The following is an 18,092-nucleotide window of genomic DNA, read 5'->3' on the forward strand; positions in this document are numbered from 1 at the left end:
GGGACTGGGTGCCCAGGTCTGGGGGCACTGGGGACACTGGGGGTGGGGACTGGGAGTCCTGATCTGGGGGGCACTGGGAGCACTGGGGGCGGGGACTGGGTGCCCTGATCTGGGGGGCACTGGGAGCACTGGGGGTGGAGATCGGGTACCCGGATTGGGAGGTCACTGGGGTCACTGGGAGCACTGGGGGAACTGGGGATGGGGACTGGGTGCCGCGGTCTGGAGGGCACTGGGGGAACTGGGAGCACTGGGGGTGGGGACTGGGTGTCCAGATCTGGGGGGCACTGGGGAAGATGGAGGGTACTGGAGAGCACTGGGATCCCCAGATCTGGGGCACTGGGGGGTGCTGGGGGTGCACTGGGGAAGACGGGGAGCACTGGTGGGCACTGGGGGGCACTGGGTTCCCCAGATCTGGGGCACTGGGGGGCACTGCGGGGCAATGGGGGGCACTGGGGGGCACTGGGTTCCTTATACCTGGGGCACTGGGGGGGCACTTGAGGGCACTGGGGGGGCACTGAGGGGCACTGGGGAAGATCGGAGGCACTGGGGGTCACTGGGGTCCCCAGATCCGGGGTTCCCCCCTGACCCCCGTCCCCCCAGCATGGCCGATCGCCGCCCCACGCCACAGCCCCCCCCGCCACCTGTGCCCCCCCCGGAGCCATCGAGTCCCCCCCGCCCCGATGACCCCAAGCCCCCCCTGATCCCCGTGGCCCCATGGCCCCCCCTGCCCGAGTGGGACGGGGACGGGGACGGGGACGGGGACAAGGATGGGGACAAGCCACCATCGGAAGATGAGGAGACATCGGGGACAAGGAGCAGCCACTGACCCCGCCCCACGGAGCCACCACTTTATCTGTCAACCCCATCGGCATCACCAAGAGGGGCCACAACGATCCCATCGACGTTGACCATTGGGTATCCCCAAGAAGATCCGTCACCCCTCCCATCCTCGTTGACCCCATCGACACCTCCAAGAAGATCCGTCACCCCTCCCATCCTCGTTGACCCCATCGACACCTCCAAGAAGAGCCACCCCTGTCCCATCCTTGTTGACCCCTCAAGAAGAGCCACCCCCGTCCCATCCTTGTTGACCCCCTTGACATCAAGAAGAGCCACCACTGTCCCATACGTGTTGACTCCATTAATATCCTCGGGAAGAGCCGCCATCATCCCATGCCTGTTGGGGGTCCTGGAGAGGTCCTGGAGGTCTCTATAGGGGTCCTTGAGGTCTCTATAGGGGTCCTGGGGGTCCTAGAGGGGTCCTCGAGGTCTCCATAGGGGTCCTAGAGGGGTCCTGGGGGTCTCCATAAGGGTCCTCAAGGTCTCTATAAAGGTCCTCAAGGTCTCTATAAAGGTCCTCGGGGTCTCTATAGGGGTCCTCAAGGTCTCCATAGGTCTCTATAGGGGTCCTTGAGGTCTCTATAGGGGTCCTGGGGGTCCTAGAGGGGTCCTCAAGGTCTCCATAGGGGTCCTAGAGGGGTCCTGGAGGTCTCTATAGGGGTCCTCAAGGTCTCTATAGGGGTCCTCGGGGTCTCTATAAAGGTCCTCGAGGTCTCTATAAAGGTCCTCGGGGTCTCTATAGGGGATCTGGAGGTCTCTATAGGGGTCCTCAAGGTCTCTATAGGGGTTCTAGAGGGGTCCTCGAGGTCTCCATAAGGGTCCTTGAGGTCTCTATAAAGGTCCTCGGGGTCTCTATAGGGGTCCTGGAGGTCTCCATAGGGGTCTCTATAGGGGTCCTCGGGGTCTCTATAGGGGTCCTCGGGGTCTCTATAGGGGTCCTCGAGGTCTCTATAAAGGTCCTCGGGGTCTCTATAGGGGTCATGGAGGTCCTAGAGGGGTCCTCAAAGTCCCCATAAGGGTCCTCGAGGTCTCTATAGGGGTTCTGGAGGTCTCTATAGGGGTCCTCAAGGTCTCCATAGGGGTCCTAGAGGGGTCCTCGAGGTCTCTATAAAGGTCCTCGAGGTCTCTATAAAGGTCCTTGAGGTCTCTATAGGGGTTCTGGAGGTCTCTATAGGGGTCCTCAAGATCTCCATAGGGGTCCTATAGGGGTCCTCGAGGTCTCCATAGGGGTCCTCGAGGTCTCCATAGGGGTCCTGGGATTCTCTAAGGGGGTACTGGGGATCCTTGGAGGGGTCCTGGGGTCCCTCAAGTTGACACCAAACCAGTAGCTGCCCTTGAACCGAACCAACCTTCTGCTTTGAAAGGCAGAAGACACGAAACTCGGTGTAGAAACCAGACATCCATCTGCTTCCCCCAACCAACCGTCTTTGCCTGGAATTAGAAGTTTATTCAGTTTTTTGGGGGCGATTCAAGGAGATGTGAGATGAGATCTTGGTGAGAAACGTCTTCCCCAACCCTAGATGCGTCAAAGCCGGGTTGGATGGGGCTTGGGGTGACTGGATCCCATGGGGGGTGTCCCTTTCTTATGGAACTGGGTGGGCTTTGAGGTCCCTTCCAGCCCAAACCGTTCCAGGATACTTTGATTCGATGATTTTGGGTCCCTTGAACCGGTTCCTTCGCTCCCTCCATCAGCCTTGACGTCCCCTCCAGCCCTTCGCGCCCTTTGGGGGTCCTGGAGGTCTAAAAGGGGTCCTTGAAGGTCTTAAAGGGGTCCTTGAAGGTCTTAAAAGGGTCTTAGGTGGCTCTAGAAGGGTCCTGAGTGTCCTAGAATAGTCGTGGAAGGCTTTAAAGGAGTCCCTGTGTGCTCTCTAGGGGTTCTGGGGATCTGAGAGGGGCTCATGGGTGGCTCCAGAGGGTCCCAGAGTGGTCCTCTGGACCTCAAAACTGGTCCTGGAGGTCCCAGAGATGTCGGGGGGCTCTAAATGGGTCCTGGGGGTCCAAGAAGGGGTTTTGGAAGGTCATAAATGGGTCCCACGGTCCCTTTCCCACCAACATTCCCGGTGTTGTCCCCTCGAGAGGTGGAAGCGACCTCACAGGGAAGAGTTGGAAGATGCACCAGGGGAGGCTGAGGTTGGGTATCAAGAGGAGGTTCCTTCACACCGAGGACCTTCTCTCATTCAACAATTCTTTATTTTCCCTAAACTCACACCTCAGCCTCCGCCGGAGGCAACAACACATCAAATAAAAACAACGGTGGAAAAGGATCGTGGTTGCCTTTCACCACAACTCGATCCCTTGGAATTTAAGAACCTTCTAGGACTCTTTGAAAGGGACTCAACAGTCTCCATCCCGTTTTCCATTCCCACTCCTTCTCTTTGACTTCAGATGGTTTCTTCAGCTCATCTAGCGTCCGCGATGCTCCTCAGCGGCCGGTTCCATCTTCTCTCGGAGGGTTCTTAGATTATTTCTTTCCAGTTCTGGATCCACGTGCTCCTGGGGAGGACAGACGGGGCTATTTCTTGAAGGATTCGGCAACCCCACACTGGAAGAAGACCTCTGCAAGTCTCTCCTGTAGACTGGAAACCTGTAAAAGAAAAGAAAAGTCGTTTTCTTGGGTGGTGGAGGAGGCCAGAAGAGACCTTGGTGAACATCCAGCGTTCTCACCAGCTCAAGAGCAGGGAGAGGTCTTCTCCTGGGCAAAGAAACCACCCCAGCAAGAGGGAAGCTCTTACAAATATTCTCTGAGCTCTCCAGATCAAGGCTCCTCCTGCATCGTTCGGGGACGGTGGCAGGAGGACAAGGGGGTGACCTGGATGAAGGCATCGAGTGCACCCTGAGCGAGTTTGTGGATGACACCAAGCTGGGTGGAACCTGGATCTTCTGGAGGGTTTTGAGGGTCTCCAAAGGGATCCAAACAGGCTGGATCCATGGGCTGAGACCAACGGGATGAGGTTCAACCAGGCACTTGGGGCACAACAACCCTGAGCAGCTCCAGACTAGGAGAAGTCCGGCTGGAAAGAGGCTGGAAGATTCCATGATAATTTTCCTCCGGCTCGAAGCTAATTCCATTCGGAGAACAAACAAGCCCTCAAGAGCAACCTTGAGGAGCCCACTCAAGGTTTTGAAGATGGCCACTTGCTCTCCTCAACCAGACTGGGACACGGGCACGAAAACATGAACCCAACACCAAGATCTCCAGAACGTTTTTGGAGATGGATGTCAGTGTAGAAACGCAGGCGGCTGATCCAGGAGTCCCCACATCTACCTGTCTCTGTCCTTTGCGCTGGAAGAGGAACTTCTCCATCTGCTCTTGCACGCGGTTCCTCTCCAGCTCCCTCCACCACTTCTGGAGATGCTCGTTTTGCCGAACCCGCCTGGCCTCCTCCCCCACCATCTCCTCAACCCAAGCTTTTCTCCCCATTTTCCTCCTCTCTGAGGAGCTACTGGACGTGGTCAAGAGCAGAGTGGCCACGCGTCCGCTCCTTGGCCATTTCTCGTTGGACGACGTCGGCTGGCGATGAGGAACACGTGCTGGTGGCTTTTTCTCCAACCTCTCCTCCTCCTGCCCTTCTGGAGGGCTCAGAGATTGTTTTTTTATACAGGAACTGTCCCACCAGTTCCCAAGAAACCCCACTGCTCTGGTGGTGGCAGTGAAGAGAACATCAAGGATGCGTGAAGCCATGATGAGGAACCTCAACTCATCCCTAGAACGAGAAAGAGAAATCGTGGTCAGGCGGTCACAAGGGAGGGAAGGGAAAGCCTGAATTTCCATCGAATCCGAGAATCACCAGGTTGGAAAAGACCCCCAGGATCATGGAGTCCAACCATCCCCATCGATCACTGACCCGTGTCCCTCAGCGCCTCGTCCTCCCGTCCCTCAAACCCCTCAGGGAAGGGGACTCAACCCCCTCCCTCTTCCAGCTCCCAACGACCCTTTCCATGAAGAATTTCATCCTGCTGTCCATCCTGAGGCTCCCCTGGTGGAGCTTGAGGCCGTTCCCTCCCGTCCTGTCCCCTGGCCCTTGGGAGAAGAGCCCAGCTCCCTCCTCCCCACAACCTCCTCTCAGGGAGTTGGCGAGAGCAACGAGCTCTCCCCTCAGCCTCCTCTTCTCCAGGATGAACCATCCCAGGTCCCTCAGACGTGTCCTCCAGCCCCTTCCCCAGCTCCGTTCCCTTCTCTGGCCTCGCTCCAGAGCCTCCACATCCTCCTTGTGGGGAGGGGCCCAGCGCTGACCCCAGGACTCGAGGTTGGGTCTCCCCAGAGGGAGAAGAACCTCCCTGGCCCTGCTGGCCACGCCGGGGCTGCTCCAAGCCAAGATGCCCTTGGCCTCCTTGGCCCCCTGGGCCCCTGCTGGCTCCTGGTCACCCAACCCCCCCAGCTCCTTCTCCTCCAGGCTGGTTTCCAGCCAGACTTCTAGTCTGTTGCACTCCTGGTTGTTTAGCCTGGAGAGGACACCCCCAAACCCTCCCCAGAAGACACAGACGTCCACTCACGGGACACGGCGAGTGTCGTGTGTCCTCTGCTTCGCTCTCCTAGAGGCACCCAGGGCGAGACCCTTAGTGATGTCAGCGCCGTCGCCCAGGAACGGGTGACACCACAATGTCTCCGTGGCGACGGTCGACGTGGATGAGCTCCAGGTCAACCCCAAACCCTGGAGGAGAAGGGTGGCTGCTGCCCCGCAGGTCCTGGTGCCTCTCCTGGTCGATGCCTCGGCTCAGGAGACACGAGAGGGTCCCCCAAGTCACCATGCAGATGGTGAATTTGGGGTGAATGAAATAAAAATTGGACTCGCTGGGTCTTCAGGGGGTTCCTCCACCCCATGGGAGGCGGTGGGTGAGGAGGAACCCCAGGTTGGATGAGCCACAGGCAGCTGGGCTTGGAGATCATCCTGGTCTCCTTTGGGATCAGGGCTTTTCTCTCCTCTTCTCCACCTCTCTTCTCCTCTTCTCCACCTTCCTCCTCCTCTTCTCCACCTTCCTCCTCCTCTTCTCTACTTTCCTCCTCCTCTTCTCCACCTTCCTCCTCCTCCTCTTTCATCTTCAGGGTCTCTGTGAGAGCCCTGGGGGCTTTGGGACACCTTGGGGCACCCTAGAAGTGTTCCAGAGGTCCATAAAGGGGTCCTGGAGGTCTCTAGATGAGTCTTGGGTGTCCCTAGAAGGGTCCTGGGGGTCCTTAAAGGTTTCCTTGGAATATTATGGAGCTCTAGAAGGGTCCTGGAGGATCCTAGAGGGGTCCTGGGGGTCACTGGGGGGATCCTGGGAAGCTCTAGAAGGGTCTTGGGGGTCCTAGAGGGGTCCTGGGGGTCTCCAGAGGGTTCCTGAAGTTCCCTAGATGGGTCTTGGGAGGCTCTAGAAGAGTCTCGGTGCTTCTAAAGTGCTTCTGCAGGCTCTGGAGGGGTCCTGGGGCGCTCCAGAGGGTCACGGGGGTCTCTAAAAAGGGTCCTGGGGGGTCTCTAGAAGTGTCCTGGGTATCCCTAGAGTGGCTCTGGTGTCCCTAGAGGGCTCCTGGGAGTCCCTGGAAGGGTCGTGGTGGTCCCTAGAGGGGTCTTGGACGTCCCTAGATGGTTCTTGGACATCCCTAGAGGGTTCCTGGGGGTCTTTAGAGGGGTCCTGGAAGTCCTAGAGGGGTCCTAGGGGGCCATAGAGGGGTCCTGGTTGTCCTTAAAGGCGTCCTTGGAGTATGGGGGAGCTCTAGAAGGGTCCTGGTGGATCCTAGAGGGGTCCTGGGGGGCCGTAGAGAGGTCTTGGGGGATCCTACGAGCATCTTGAGGGGCTCTGGATCAGTCCTGGGGGTCACTGGGGGGTTCTAGAGGGGTCCTGGGGGGCACTAGAAGGGTCCTGGGGATCCTAGAGGTGTCCTGAGGGTCTCCAGAGGATTCCTGAAGTTCCCTAGATGGTTCTTGGGTGGGTGTCTAGAAGTGTCCTGGGGTATCTAAAGTTCTTCTGCAGGCTCTGGAAGGTCCTGGGGGGCTGTAGGAGGTCCTGGGGGTCCCGTGAATGATGTGACCTGAACCCCTGGGAGATGCCTCCAGGCCAGATGTCACCAGCAGAAGGGTGAGAAGATGCAGCTCCACCTTCATCAAGCCCAGGAGGGCTTTAATTAGAGTTAACGACCCTGCTCAGCCCCACCTAGGAGGGGCTGATGGTTCTATTTAAGCCCAGCCCAAGGTTCTCCAAGGTGAGAAGCTCTGGTGATGAGCTGCAGCCTTGGTTCTTGGCTTTGTCCATCTCTGTGGACCTGCTGGATGATCCAGACCCTTGATTGGACCCTCCAACACCCCAAGAACATCTAGAGGAGAGATTTTATGGAAAAAAACTACCTTTTATAAATACAGGAGAAGGGGTTGGACCTCAAGAAGCCACCACCACGAATTCCTTCTTGTAGGAAAAGCCAACGGAGGCCACCACCCCACCTCCCCTGGTCAGTTTTGGTGGGACTCCAGGTTTCAGGTTTGATGGGAATGGTTGGACTCGATGATCCGATGGGTCTTTTCCAACCTGGTGGAGACACCATCCTCCTTCTTCTTAGACCCATCTTGGCATGGAGGGTTCTCCTTCATGTATCTCAGGTGGGTTTGGACCCCGTGGTGGTCTGGATCTCCTAGAAAAGTCTTGGAATGCTGTGGTGGTTCCATGTTCTCCAGAAGAACCTTGGAACTTCGTGGTGGCTCCATGTTCTCCAGAAGAACCTTGGAACTTCGTGGTGGCTCCATGTTCTCCAGAAGAACCTTGGAACTTCGTGGTGGCTCCATGTTCTCCAGAAGAACCTTGGAACTTCGTGGTGGCTCCATGTTCTCCAGAAGAACCTTGGAACTTCGTGGTGGCTCCATGTTCTCCAGAAGAACCTTGGAACTTCGTGGTGGCTCCATGTTCTCCAGAAGAACCTTGGAACTTTGTGGTGGCTCCATGTTCTCCAGAAGAACCTTGGGTGTCGATCAAGGCTCCTCGTGGTCATCACAATGGATCTCCAGCTCCTGCCCCGTGGCGCGTGTGGGTCTTGGTGGCCCTCAAGGAGACCTTGCAGGGGTAGCACGAGCGGAGCAGGGTCTCCTCTGCGCTGGAGACCTGTGGAGGAGGTGGAGGAGGTGCTTTCAAGCTGAGCTGCGCGATGGGTCCCACGCGGAACCAGGGTCGGATCTTCTCGCCGCCCAACGGGGCCAGCGGGAAGGTGAAGAGCAGCTCCTGGTTGTGGGCGTTGAAGAAGGCCACCTGCTGCTCCTCAAAGTCCAGGTAGATCCTGATCACCTGAGGCTTCTTGGTGGGGTTCAAGGCCGTGTGGTCCGGGGAGGTCAAGGCCCAGAACTTCCCGCCGCAGAAGAAAAGAGCCAAGATCCCATCTTGAGGAGCAGGGTTGATCCAACCCTTCCTCTTCATGGTCTCCTTGGCCACCCCCATGGCCCAGACGCCTCCTTCTTCCGTCCCCACGTCCACCTCCCAGAAGTGGCGCCTGCAGGAGAAGACCTGGTGGCCCAGGACGCAGTGGTAGGTGTCGTATCGCTCCGGATTGGCCGGCACGTCTCGGCGAGTGTCCCCGCGTCGGACCTTCGTCCCACCGGCCCAGAGGATCAGCTGGGGGTGGGCGGTGTCTTCGTCCAGCGTGACGTGGACTGGGAGGAGAGGACAACTCAACCGGGGACCCTTTGGAGACCCTTGATGGGCTTTGAGACCCCTCCTGAGATCGTTCCTCTTGGAGAAACGTGGCTTTGGAGGCATCTCGAGGGCTCAGAACCTCATGAAACATCTGGATCTGCCTCTTTGGAGGCACCTTGAGGGCTCAGAACCTCGCGAAACATCTGGATCTGCCTCTTTGGAGGCACCTTGAGGGCTCAGAACCTCGCGGAACATCTGGATCTGCCTCTTTGGAGGCACCTTGGGGGCTCAGAACCTCACGAAACATCTGGATCTGCCTCTTTGGAGGCACCTTGAGGGCTCAGAACCTCATGAAACATCTGGATCTGCCTCTTGGGGTGGGACCAGGATGATCCATCATGGGGAACACCTGGATTGAGGTTCAAGGAGGTTCCTCACCCCTCAACCCTCTTCCCAGGAGAATCATCCCCTACTCTACCACCAACTTCCTTGGGTCAAGACTTGGGGGTCTTCGGGAACGGCCCCAAAAGAGAGAAAAATCCTGATCTAGCAGGAAAAAGGAGTCAAGAACCCATCGGAGATGTTGAGGGGTGGAGGACCAGCCCTCGATTTATCCCTCCCTGCCACGGAGGAGACCCCGGAGAGGTAGAAGATGAAATCCAGGTACCTTCTTCCACGGGGACGATGATGTTTCTCCATCCTGGAATCAAAGAGACGTGAGTGGTTCCTCTACTTGGGGTGGTGGCCCCATATCTCCTTGGTCTTATACTCCAAATTTCATTGATTTTACACCATGAAATGCATCCAAATGGATTCTTTTTGGGTCCAAATCCATAATTTTTAAGACTCTGGAGGTGGTTTTGGTCTTAAACCCAAATTTAATGGATTTTACACCATATAATGCACCAAAATTGGGTTTTTTGGGTCCAAATTAATAATTTTTAAGACCCTGGAGGTGGTTTTTGGTCTTATACCAAAATTTAATCAATTTTACACCATAAAATGCACCTAAATTGGTCTTTTGGGGTCCAAATTAATTATTTTTAAAGACCCTGGAGGTGGTTTTGGTCTTATACCCAAATTTAATCTATTTTACACCATAAAATGCATCAAAATTGGGTTTTTTGGGTCAAAATTCATCTTTTGAAGACCCTGGAGGTGGAATTTAATCAATTTTATAGCATAAAATGCATCCAAACGGGTCCTTTTGGGTCCAGATCCATCATTTTTAAGACCCTGGAGGTGGTTTTGGTCTCATACCCCAATTTAATTGATTTGACACCATAAAATGCACCCAAACGGGTCCTTTTGGCTCCAAATCCATCATTTTTAAGACCCTGGAGGTGTTTTTTTTTGAGGAGAACTTGGAAATAAAACCAAGCCGTGTCCATCCCACCCCACCAACTCCTGGACCTCAGTGTGAGGCTCCAACTTACGCAGCTCAGCAACGTGTTTCTCTGGAAAAGAAGAGAAAAAATCATGTTTTTTTGATCAAAAACGTGATTTTTAGGGGTCAGAACCTCCTACTTGGACCCAAGGGGACGTTGGGAGGTCCTCTTGGATCCAGAGCTCCAAAAGGAGGAGGAAGAGGAAGGAGATGGGAGGGAAATTGGGTTTGGAGGATAAAATCTGGGTCATCTCCAGGGCTGGAAGGGGTTGGGATCAACCTCAGCTGGACCTGGATGAAGGATAAAGTCTCCTCCACCCTTCACGGGTGGGAGAAGCGAAGGGTCACTCACCGATTTCCGCATCGCGTTCTCCTGGAAGGATCAAAACCCACAAATTAAAGCGAGAAATAAATTGGTGGCATCATTAAAAGACCCAAATTTGGTGCCCCAGGAACCTTCTGCTCCTTCTCCTGCTTGGGACGCAGGGGATTGAGTTGCAGGAAGGATGGGTTGAGGTTGGAAGGTCACGAAGGACTTTTTTGAAGTGGAAAAGTGCTAAATGGATTCATCCCAACTGAGGTTTTGGTGGTGGTTGAGAATCATGGGGTGGGGTGGGTTGGAGAAGACCTCAAAGCTCATCCAGATCCACCTCCCAATGGATCAGGAGGCTCCAAGCTCCATCCAACCTGGTCTTGAGGAGCTCCAGGGATGGAGAAGCCACCACTTCTCTAGGAAACCTGGACCAGAGCCTCCTCGTCCTCACGGTGAAGAAATCAAAGAGCCAAAGGCTTTTTGGTTCTTCTCTCATGGGATGATGGACACGTTGCCACCAAAGTGAGAAATTTCAACTTGGGAGAGAAGAATTTTTGGGAGTTTCTTCTTTTTTTTTTTTTTTGGGTGAGAAATACACTAATTCAAATTTTCTTCCTCCAAATCCAAGGGAGTTTGTCTCGATTACCCCAAAATTTGATTCCTCCAAGCCTATTTTGACCATTCCAAAGCTTTATGACCCCAAAACAAGGTCTCCTCAAAAGCCACCTCAACGATATCGTGGACCATTGGAGGAGAAACTCCTTGGAGGGCTTCGAAGAACCTGTGGATGCGACACTTTGGGATGAGCTGAGGAGTCTTCTCCAACCTCAACAGTTCCACCATCCTGCAGATGCTCCCCAAGCTTCTCCATCTCCTCAGAGGTTCGTTAACTCAACATAATAAAGAGGTTTGGGGGTCCCTGCTTGGCCAACCCAACTCCTCCACCTCCCAACCTTCTCCCTTTCTCCTCCATGGGTCAAGAACCCCAGGATGAAACCATCACTCACGTATCTCAACGTCGCGTTTCTCTGAAAAGCAAAGAAGAAACCACCATGAAGGGACCTTCTCTTTTTTTGTAGAGAAGAAATGGGTGGCCTGGGGCGTGGAGAAGGGTCCAGAAGCTCAGGTTCAACACCAAAACTTGGTTCAAAAAGGAGGAAAAATCAGGGAAAATAAGAAATTTCCCATTTTTTTGCATTTTTTAGGTGAATTTTCATGATTTCCATGACATTTTCAAGCCTTTCCAGCTCTAATTCTTCCAATTTTTTACGGTTTCTTCTGGTTTTGGTAGGAAATTTCACAGAAAACGTGGTTTTTGAAGGCAAATTCTGGAGATGGTTGCGCTGAGACCCAACTCGTGGCCACCAGAAAAAAAAATTGGGGGATAGAAGAGGAGAAAAATCTCGTTTCTTACTGAGTTCCACGGCTTGTTGGGCTGAGAGAGAGAGAGAGAAGAGTTGGAGGGGTCAGAGGAGGGTTTCTCCCATACCAAACACCCTCTTGGTGGCCCCAAAACTCCCTCTTGGTGGCCCCAAACTCCCTTGATTGTCCCCAAACGCCTTCTTGGTGGCCCCAAACTCCCTTGATTGCCCTAAAACTCCCTCTTGGTGGCCCCAGACTCCCTCTTGGTGGCCCCAGACTCCCTCTTGGTGGCCCCAAACTCCCTTGATTGCCGTAAAACTCCCTCTTGGTGGCCCCAAACTCCCTTGATTGCCCTAAAACGCTCTCTTGGTGGCCCCAAACGCTCTCTTGGTGGCCCCAAACTCCCTTGATTGCCCTAAAACTCCCTCTTGGTGGCCCCAAACTCCCTCTTGGTGGCCCCAAACTCCCTTGATTGCCCTAAAACTCCCTCTTGGTGGCCCCAAACTCCCTTGATTGCCCTAAAATGCTCTCTTGGTGGCCCCAAACTCCCTCTTGGTGGCCCCAAACTCCCTCTTGGTGGCCCCAAACTCCCTTGATTGCCCTAAAACTCCCTCTTGGTGGCCCCAAACTCCCTTGATTGCCCTAAAACACCTTCTTGGTGGCCCCAAACTCCCTTGATTGTCCCCAAACGCCTTCTTGGTGGCCCCAAACGCCTTCTTGGTGGCCCCAAACTCCCTTGATTGCCCCCAAACGCCTTCTTGGTGGCCCCAAACTCCCTTGATTGCCCTAAAACGCTCTCTTGGTGGCCCCAAACGCTCTCTTGGTGGCCCCAAACTCCCTCTTAGTGGCCCCAAACTCCCTCTTGGTGGCCCCAAACTCCCTTGATTGCCCTAAAACTCCCTCTTGGTGGCCCCAAACTCCCTTGATTGCCCTAAAATGCTCTCTTGGTGGCCCCAAACTCCCTCTTGGTGGCCCCAAACTCCCTTGATTGCCCTAAAACTCCCTCTTGGTGGCCCCAAACGCCTTCTTGGTGGCCCCAAACTCCCTTGATTGCCCTAAAACTCCCTCTTGGTGGCCCCAAACGCCCTTGATGGCCCTAAAACTCCCTCTTGGTGGCCCCAAATGCCTTCTTGGTGGCCCCAAACTCCCTTGATTGCCCTAAAACTCCCTCTTGGTGGCCCCAAACTCCCTTGATTGTCCCCAAACTCCCTTGATTGCTCTAAAACGCCCTCTTGGTGGCCCCAAACTCCCTTGATTGCCCTAAAACGCCCTCTTGGTGGCCCCAAACTCCCTTGATTGTCCCCAAACGCCTTCTTGGTGGCCCCAAACGCCTTCTTGGTGGCCCCAAACTCCCTTGATTGCCCTAAAACGCCTTCTTGGTGGCCCCAAACTCCCTCTTGGTGGCCCCAAACTCCCTTGATTGCCCTAAAACTCCCTCTTGGTGGCCCCAAACGCCTTCTTGGTGGCCCCAAACTCCCTTGATTGCCCTAAAACGCCCTCTTGGTGGCCCCAAACGCCCTCTTGGTGGCCCCAAACTCTCTTGGTGGCCCCAAACACCTTCTTGGTGGCCCCCAAGCTCCTCACCTCGTAGCCGTAGGACGAGAAGAATGAAGGCGACGAAGGAAACGACGCCAGCGGCCAAGGTGGCAAACAGGGCAACCATCCACGGGGACTCACGCGGGAAGACGACGGCTGCAACAAATTGAAATTCGAGGTGAAATTTTCCATTTTAGCAAAATTTTAAAAAAAAAATTTTGAAATTTAAGATTTTAATGAAAATTTTAAATTGAAAGTTAAAATTTTAATGGAATATTTTGAAATTTAAAGATGAACTGTTACAATGTGAATGGGTTTATAAAGGGTAATAGAGGCTTTAAAAATAAGAATTTTTAAAATAGAAATTTTTCTTTAAAATGGACTTTTAAAAATAGATTTTATTTTAAATAGAGATTTGTTTCAAATAAAGATTTTTCCAAATATGGATTTTTTTCAAATAGAGATATTTTTTTTTGGAAGTAGACTTTTAAAATAGATTTTTTTCAAATAGAATTTTTTTTAAAATTTTTTTTTTTTTTTGGAGTAGAGACTTTTTTAATAGTGACTTTTTAAACAGTTTTTTTTTAATAGAGACTTTTTAAAATAGTTTTTTTTAAGTCAAGGTTGGGTTTTGTTTTCAAATAGAGATTTTTTTTGGAAGAAGAGACTTTTTAAAATAGAGACTTTTTAAAATAGAGACTTTTTAAAATAGAGACTTTTTAAAATAGAGACTTTTTTAAAATAAAGATTTTAAATGAGATATTTTTAAATAGAGATTTTAAATGAGATTTTTGTTTTAAATAGAGATTTTTTTTGTTTTAAATAGAGATTTTTTTTGTTTTAAATAGAGATTTTTTTTGTTTTAAATAGAGATTTTTTTTTTGTTTCAAATAGAGATTTTTTTTTTGTTTCAAATAGAGGGTTTTTTTGTTTTAAATAGAGATTTTTTTTGTTTTAAATAGAGATTCATTCAATTTTTTTTAAATAAAGATTTTAAAAACTTTAATTTCATTGAGATTTTTTGCAACATGTGACTGGGGAGCTCCCTTTTTTCCCTGATTCTGAAGGAAACGGCACCAAATCAACTTCTGGAGAATTCCTGGGGCCTGTTTCTCCTCAATCCTCACTCCTGCTTGGACGTTCCCACCTGGAAGCCTCCTCAGATACCTTCAACCACGCTCGGGAGCAGAAAATTGGGGGGGAAAAGCCTTTATTATGATATTTTTGGGCTCAAGAAGGTGCCTCCGGGTAGGGTCCCACCTGAGATGTCGATGGTCGCGTCCTTCTCCTGGAGGAGCCGCGTGTTCCGGATGGAGCAGGACACGTTCCGGTCGGCGTCTCTCTGGATGACGATGGATTTCTTGACCTCGAACAAACCATCCTGGTCCTGGAAGTCGGAGTCGGAGAGGGACGGGAGACGGTGGCGCCGGGAATCCCACCAGAGAACCTCCGGCTTCGGGTACCACCCGGTTCCTCGGCATCCGAGCCGGATCCCCCCAGCCTGGTAACCCTCGACGGAGAGGACGGGGCTGGAACCTGAAACTGGGAGCAGGAGATTCCACCTCAACCATCCTGGAGGGTTTATCTCTCCATCCTTCCTCTTCTTATAGAATCATGGAATCACCCGTGGCGGCGGGTGGAAGGTCCTGAGATGAAGCCAACTCCATCCAGGTGGGACCTGGTGGGTTCAGGGAGGGGTTAGGTGGGTTTAGGACACCAGAAACCCTCGGAAAGCTGCAAACTGATGTTCTCCAGGTGGGAAACCTGTGGTGCCGGGTTCATATCTACTCGTGTGGCACCTTGGGATGGTTTAGAGTCTCCAAACTTAAGAGGGAAAGGTCCACATGGGGTTTGGCTGCGTTTTCTGTGACTTCTGAGGAGGTTTGGAGCAAGTCAACTGGAGCGGAAACCAGGGTTGAGGTGGTTGACCTGGAGGAACCAGGAGGTTCCTTCTGGGTTAGAGGATGGTGGTGAAATGAGGTTTTTAGGGTTTGGTGAGGGGCAACAAATATCCTGATATTTGAGGTCATGAGAAGCATCAAGAAGCATCAAGAAACATGGAGAAGCATCAAGAAACATCCAAAGGGGCTTCCGAGTCGTGGTCAATGGAAAGTCCACCTCGTTGACAACCCCATCTCCTGGTTCCTTACCTGCTGCCTTCAGCTCCACGGTGGCTTCTTCGTAGAAATCCCCGTCCTTGACGAGACACTGATACTGCCCCTCGTCGCTCAACCGCGTCCGGAGGATCCTCAAGGAGACGTTCCCGGCGGAGACGCCGTCCTTCAAAAACTGGGTCCTCTCCTGGTACTGGGGCAGCTGGGAGGAGAAATGGTCCCTCCCGCCCTGGTAGAGGTGGACGTAGACGGAGAAACGGGAGCGAAACCACCTCACCTCCATCTTCTCGGCGTTCAAGCCCGGGTGGAGGTGGCAAGGCAGGACGACGTCTTCTCCCACCACGGCCGTGATGGGGTGATCGGGTCCCAGGACCTTGAATGAGGCTGTGGAAAGGGAGGAGAAGACACCAGTGGTTCTCCAGCAACATCCACTGCGCCAAAAATTGTATTTATTGAGTTTTTTTAAGGATTCTGGTTGAGTTCCTGGACACACCAACATCAACCAAGCCTGGAGAAGCCACCTAGAAGCTACGGGAATGCTGGAGGAGAAGGCTTGGAGGGAGAAGATGGGTTTGGAGGACACAGAATATGGATTTGGGGAGCTTTTTAGATGGTTTCAAGCTCTTGAGCTTCATCCATGGATCCTCAAACCTTCACCTCTAGATCAGGTTCTTCTCCCCCAGGTCTTCCTCGTTATCCCACCGATCCCACTATTTGCAGAACGTGAAGAGACTAGAGGAGGTAAATCCATAATTATGGAGGGATGGGGTGGAGGAAGATGCTCTGGAGGTCCTTACCGCCGTCCAGCTCGTGGATGTGGAACCCAGAGAAGAAAATCAGGATGGAGCTGGTGAGGAGGAGGTGGGAGCAGGAGGAAACCATCATCTTCTCACCCCGTTTCACTGGGGAAAGAGGAAAAGAGAATAAAAACATGGATTAAGTTGATATCAAGGTGAGAATTGAGTGGAGAACGTCAATGTGAGGAGGCTTTTCCATATAAAACCTGGAGAACGAAGCTCTAAGCACCATGAAAGGAGGTTGGATGGGACCATGGGATCTCAGGACCAAGCCCTGGGTGGGAAGCGCCTCTCTCCAGGGAGGGTTTGGAGCCTCCAAGGGCCGAGATCCTCCTCCTCCACGGACCTTTCCCACACACCCATGGGACAATCCCACCCGTGGTGGTGACTCCACAACCTGTTACAGCTCCGTGAGGGCTCAGGGCTTCCCAGAAAGGGGGAAAATGAAGAATATTTGGGGTGGGAGGAGGCATTTTTCCAAGTTGTGTTGTTCCTTCGAGGATTTTTAATGGGGTTTGAGGAAAAATAGAGCAAGAAGAACCCCCACTAGGGTCTTTTGGGCACCGGGGACGCTGGGTGAGGTCAAATTGGGGGGAGTGAGAAGGTGGGATGGGGTTTAACCATCCCCAGTCTCCAAAAGGACCACCAGAACCCCTAAAACCACCCCAAAACCTCCACGTCCAGCCCAGCGCCGGGGTCTCCAGAGCCTGGAGGTCTCCGAAGACCTCGTGGAGGGACCTCCTTGCACGATCCCATCCCCCTCATGGTTATCCGGGTCCTACCAGGGTGCAGGTGGCATCGCTTCTCGGTGAGGGTTGGTTGGGATGAGGAGGTAGAAGAAGTCGGAACCCGTCGCCACATCCGCCCCCCGGGTTCTTCCCCCTCTTCCTGCTTGAGGGTTTCGGGGAAGCGGGAGGTGGAGCCGAAGTCCTCGAGGTCACGAGACCAAAGTTCTCGAGGTCAAAGAGCCTCGTCCGTCCATCTACGTGTCCGTCCGTCCATCCAGCGTGGTCCCAGCTGGAGCTGGGGTTGATTTTCTGTCCCTCAAACTCTTGGATTTTCACTCGGAGCCCCAGGTTGAGCTTTTATTGACCCCCAAACTCATAATTCCACCCTCCCCGAGCTCTTCGTTTTAGCTTCAACAGATAACGACGCGCGTCACAGCTCCGTCTCTGCCCTTTGGACGGAGAAGACGCCGCCCAGGAACGCGGCAGAAGCCACTTCTGGGGTGGGTTTGGTGTGAAAAAGAGGGAAAAAGAGGTTTTTAGGAGGGGAAAATCCATAAAATCAGGTTCTCAGCTTGAATTCCACACCTCTATCCATCCAACGCTTGGTGGACTTGGGGTGGATGATGAGGTTGGGAGCTTGAACCAAGAATAAACATCGTGCTGTGTCATTTCTCATCTTTTTTTGCCCCAAACCCAAACCTTTAGTTGCATTTTCCCATCTATTTTCCCTCCTTCCTATTTTTCTTCCTCTTTTTTTCCCCCTCTGCGGGGTCTTTGGTTTCACGGAGCCGAGTTGGAATAAAACCAGGAGGGTGGAAGCGCCTTGGACCTTTTCTTCGTCCTCGTTTTCTACCCCTGGGGAAGGGAATTTACCCGAAATGGGTGAAATTATCAGCTTTATGAGCAAAAAAAAAAATGAGGAAGATGATGGTTTATGAGAAAAAAGCAGCTGATTTGGGGGTTGAAAGCAGTTTTGGGGTGAAAGCAGCAGTTTTGGGGTGCAAAGCAGCTTGTTATGGGGTGAAAAGCAGGAATTTTGGTGTGAAAAGCAGCTATTTTGGGGTGAAAGCAGCAGGTTTGGGGTCCAAAGCAGCAGTTTGGGGGTTCAAAGCACTTTGATTTGGGGTGAAAGCAGCGGTTTTGGGGTGAAAATCAGCAGTTTTGGGGTCAAAGCAGCTGGTTTTGGGGTGAAAGCACCTAGTTTTGGGGTGAAAAGTTGTGATTTTGGCACAAAAAGCAGCTATTTTGGGGTGAAAGCAGCAGGTTTGGGGTCCAAAGAAGCAGTTTGGGGGTTCAAAGCAGCTTGTTTTGGGGTGAAAGCAGCAGATTTGGGGTTCAAAGCAGCAGTTTTGGGGTGAAAGCAGCAGTTTGAGGGTTAAAGCAGGAGGTTTGGGGTCAAAGCAGCTGGTTTTGGGGTGAAAGCAG

General features: G+C 52.8%; 2 protein-coding genes and 1 long non-coding RNA gene across 3 annotated transcripts in view; all 3 read right to left on the reverse strand.

Moving 5' to 3' along the window:
- LOC138734342 (zinc finger protein 585A-like) overlaps positions 1–18,092 on the reverse strand; it is a 352,271-nt gene that overhangs the window by 184,093 nt on the left and 150,086 nt on the right. The gene's annotated exons all lie outside the window — the stretch shown is intronic.
- Positions 3,346–7,052, reverse strand: LOC138734391 (uncharacterized). Its single transcript, XR_011339570.1, has 3 exons — positions 5,335–7,052; positions 3,505–4,544; positions 3,346–3,424 (listed from the first exon to the last, which is right to left on the reverse strand). It is a non-coding gene; the product is annotated as an uncharacterized lncRNA (long non-coding RNA).
- LOC138734353 (butyrophilin subfamily 1 member A1-like) lies at positions 7,148–16,857 on the reverse strand. The gene is made up of 11 exons (XM_069881963.1): positions 16,722–16,857; positions 15,940–16,044; positions 15,179–15,526; positions 14,289–14,570; positions 13,077–13,184; positions 11,545–11,565; positions 11,138–11,158; positions 10,170–10,190; positions 9,867–9,887; positions 9,098–9,130; positions 7,148–8,447 (listed from the first exon to the last, which is right to left on the reverse strand). Exons 1-11 carry the CDS (start codon positions 16,798–16,800, stop codon positions 7,795–7,797), a joined length of 1,692 nt encoding a protein of 563 aa, XP_069738064.1. The 5' UTR covers positions 16,801–16,857; the 3' UTR covers positions 7,148–7,794.

Source organism: Phaenicophaeus curvirostris, unplaced genomic scaffold, assembly GCF_032191515.1.
Source record: "Phaenicophaeus curvirostris isolate KB17595 unplaced genomic scaffold, BPBGC_Pcur_1.0 scaffold_73, whole genome shotgun sequence".
In the NCBI taxonomy this organism is placed as follows: domain Eukaryota; kingdom Metazoa; phylum Chordata; class Aves; order Cuculiformes; family Cuculidae; genus Phaenicophaeus; species Phaenicophaeus curvirostris.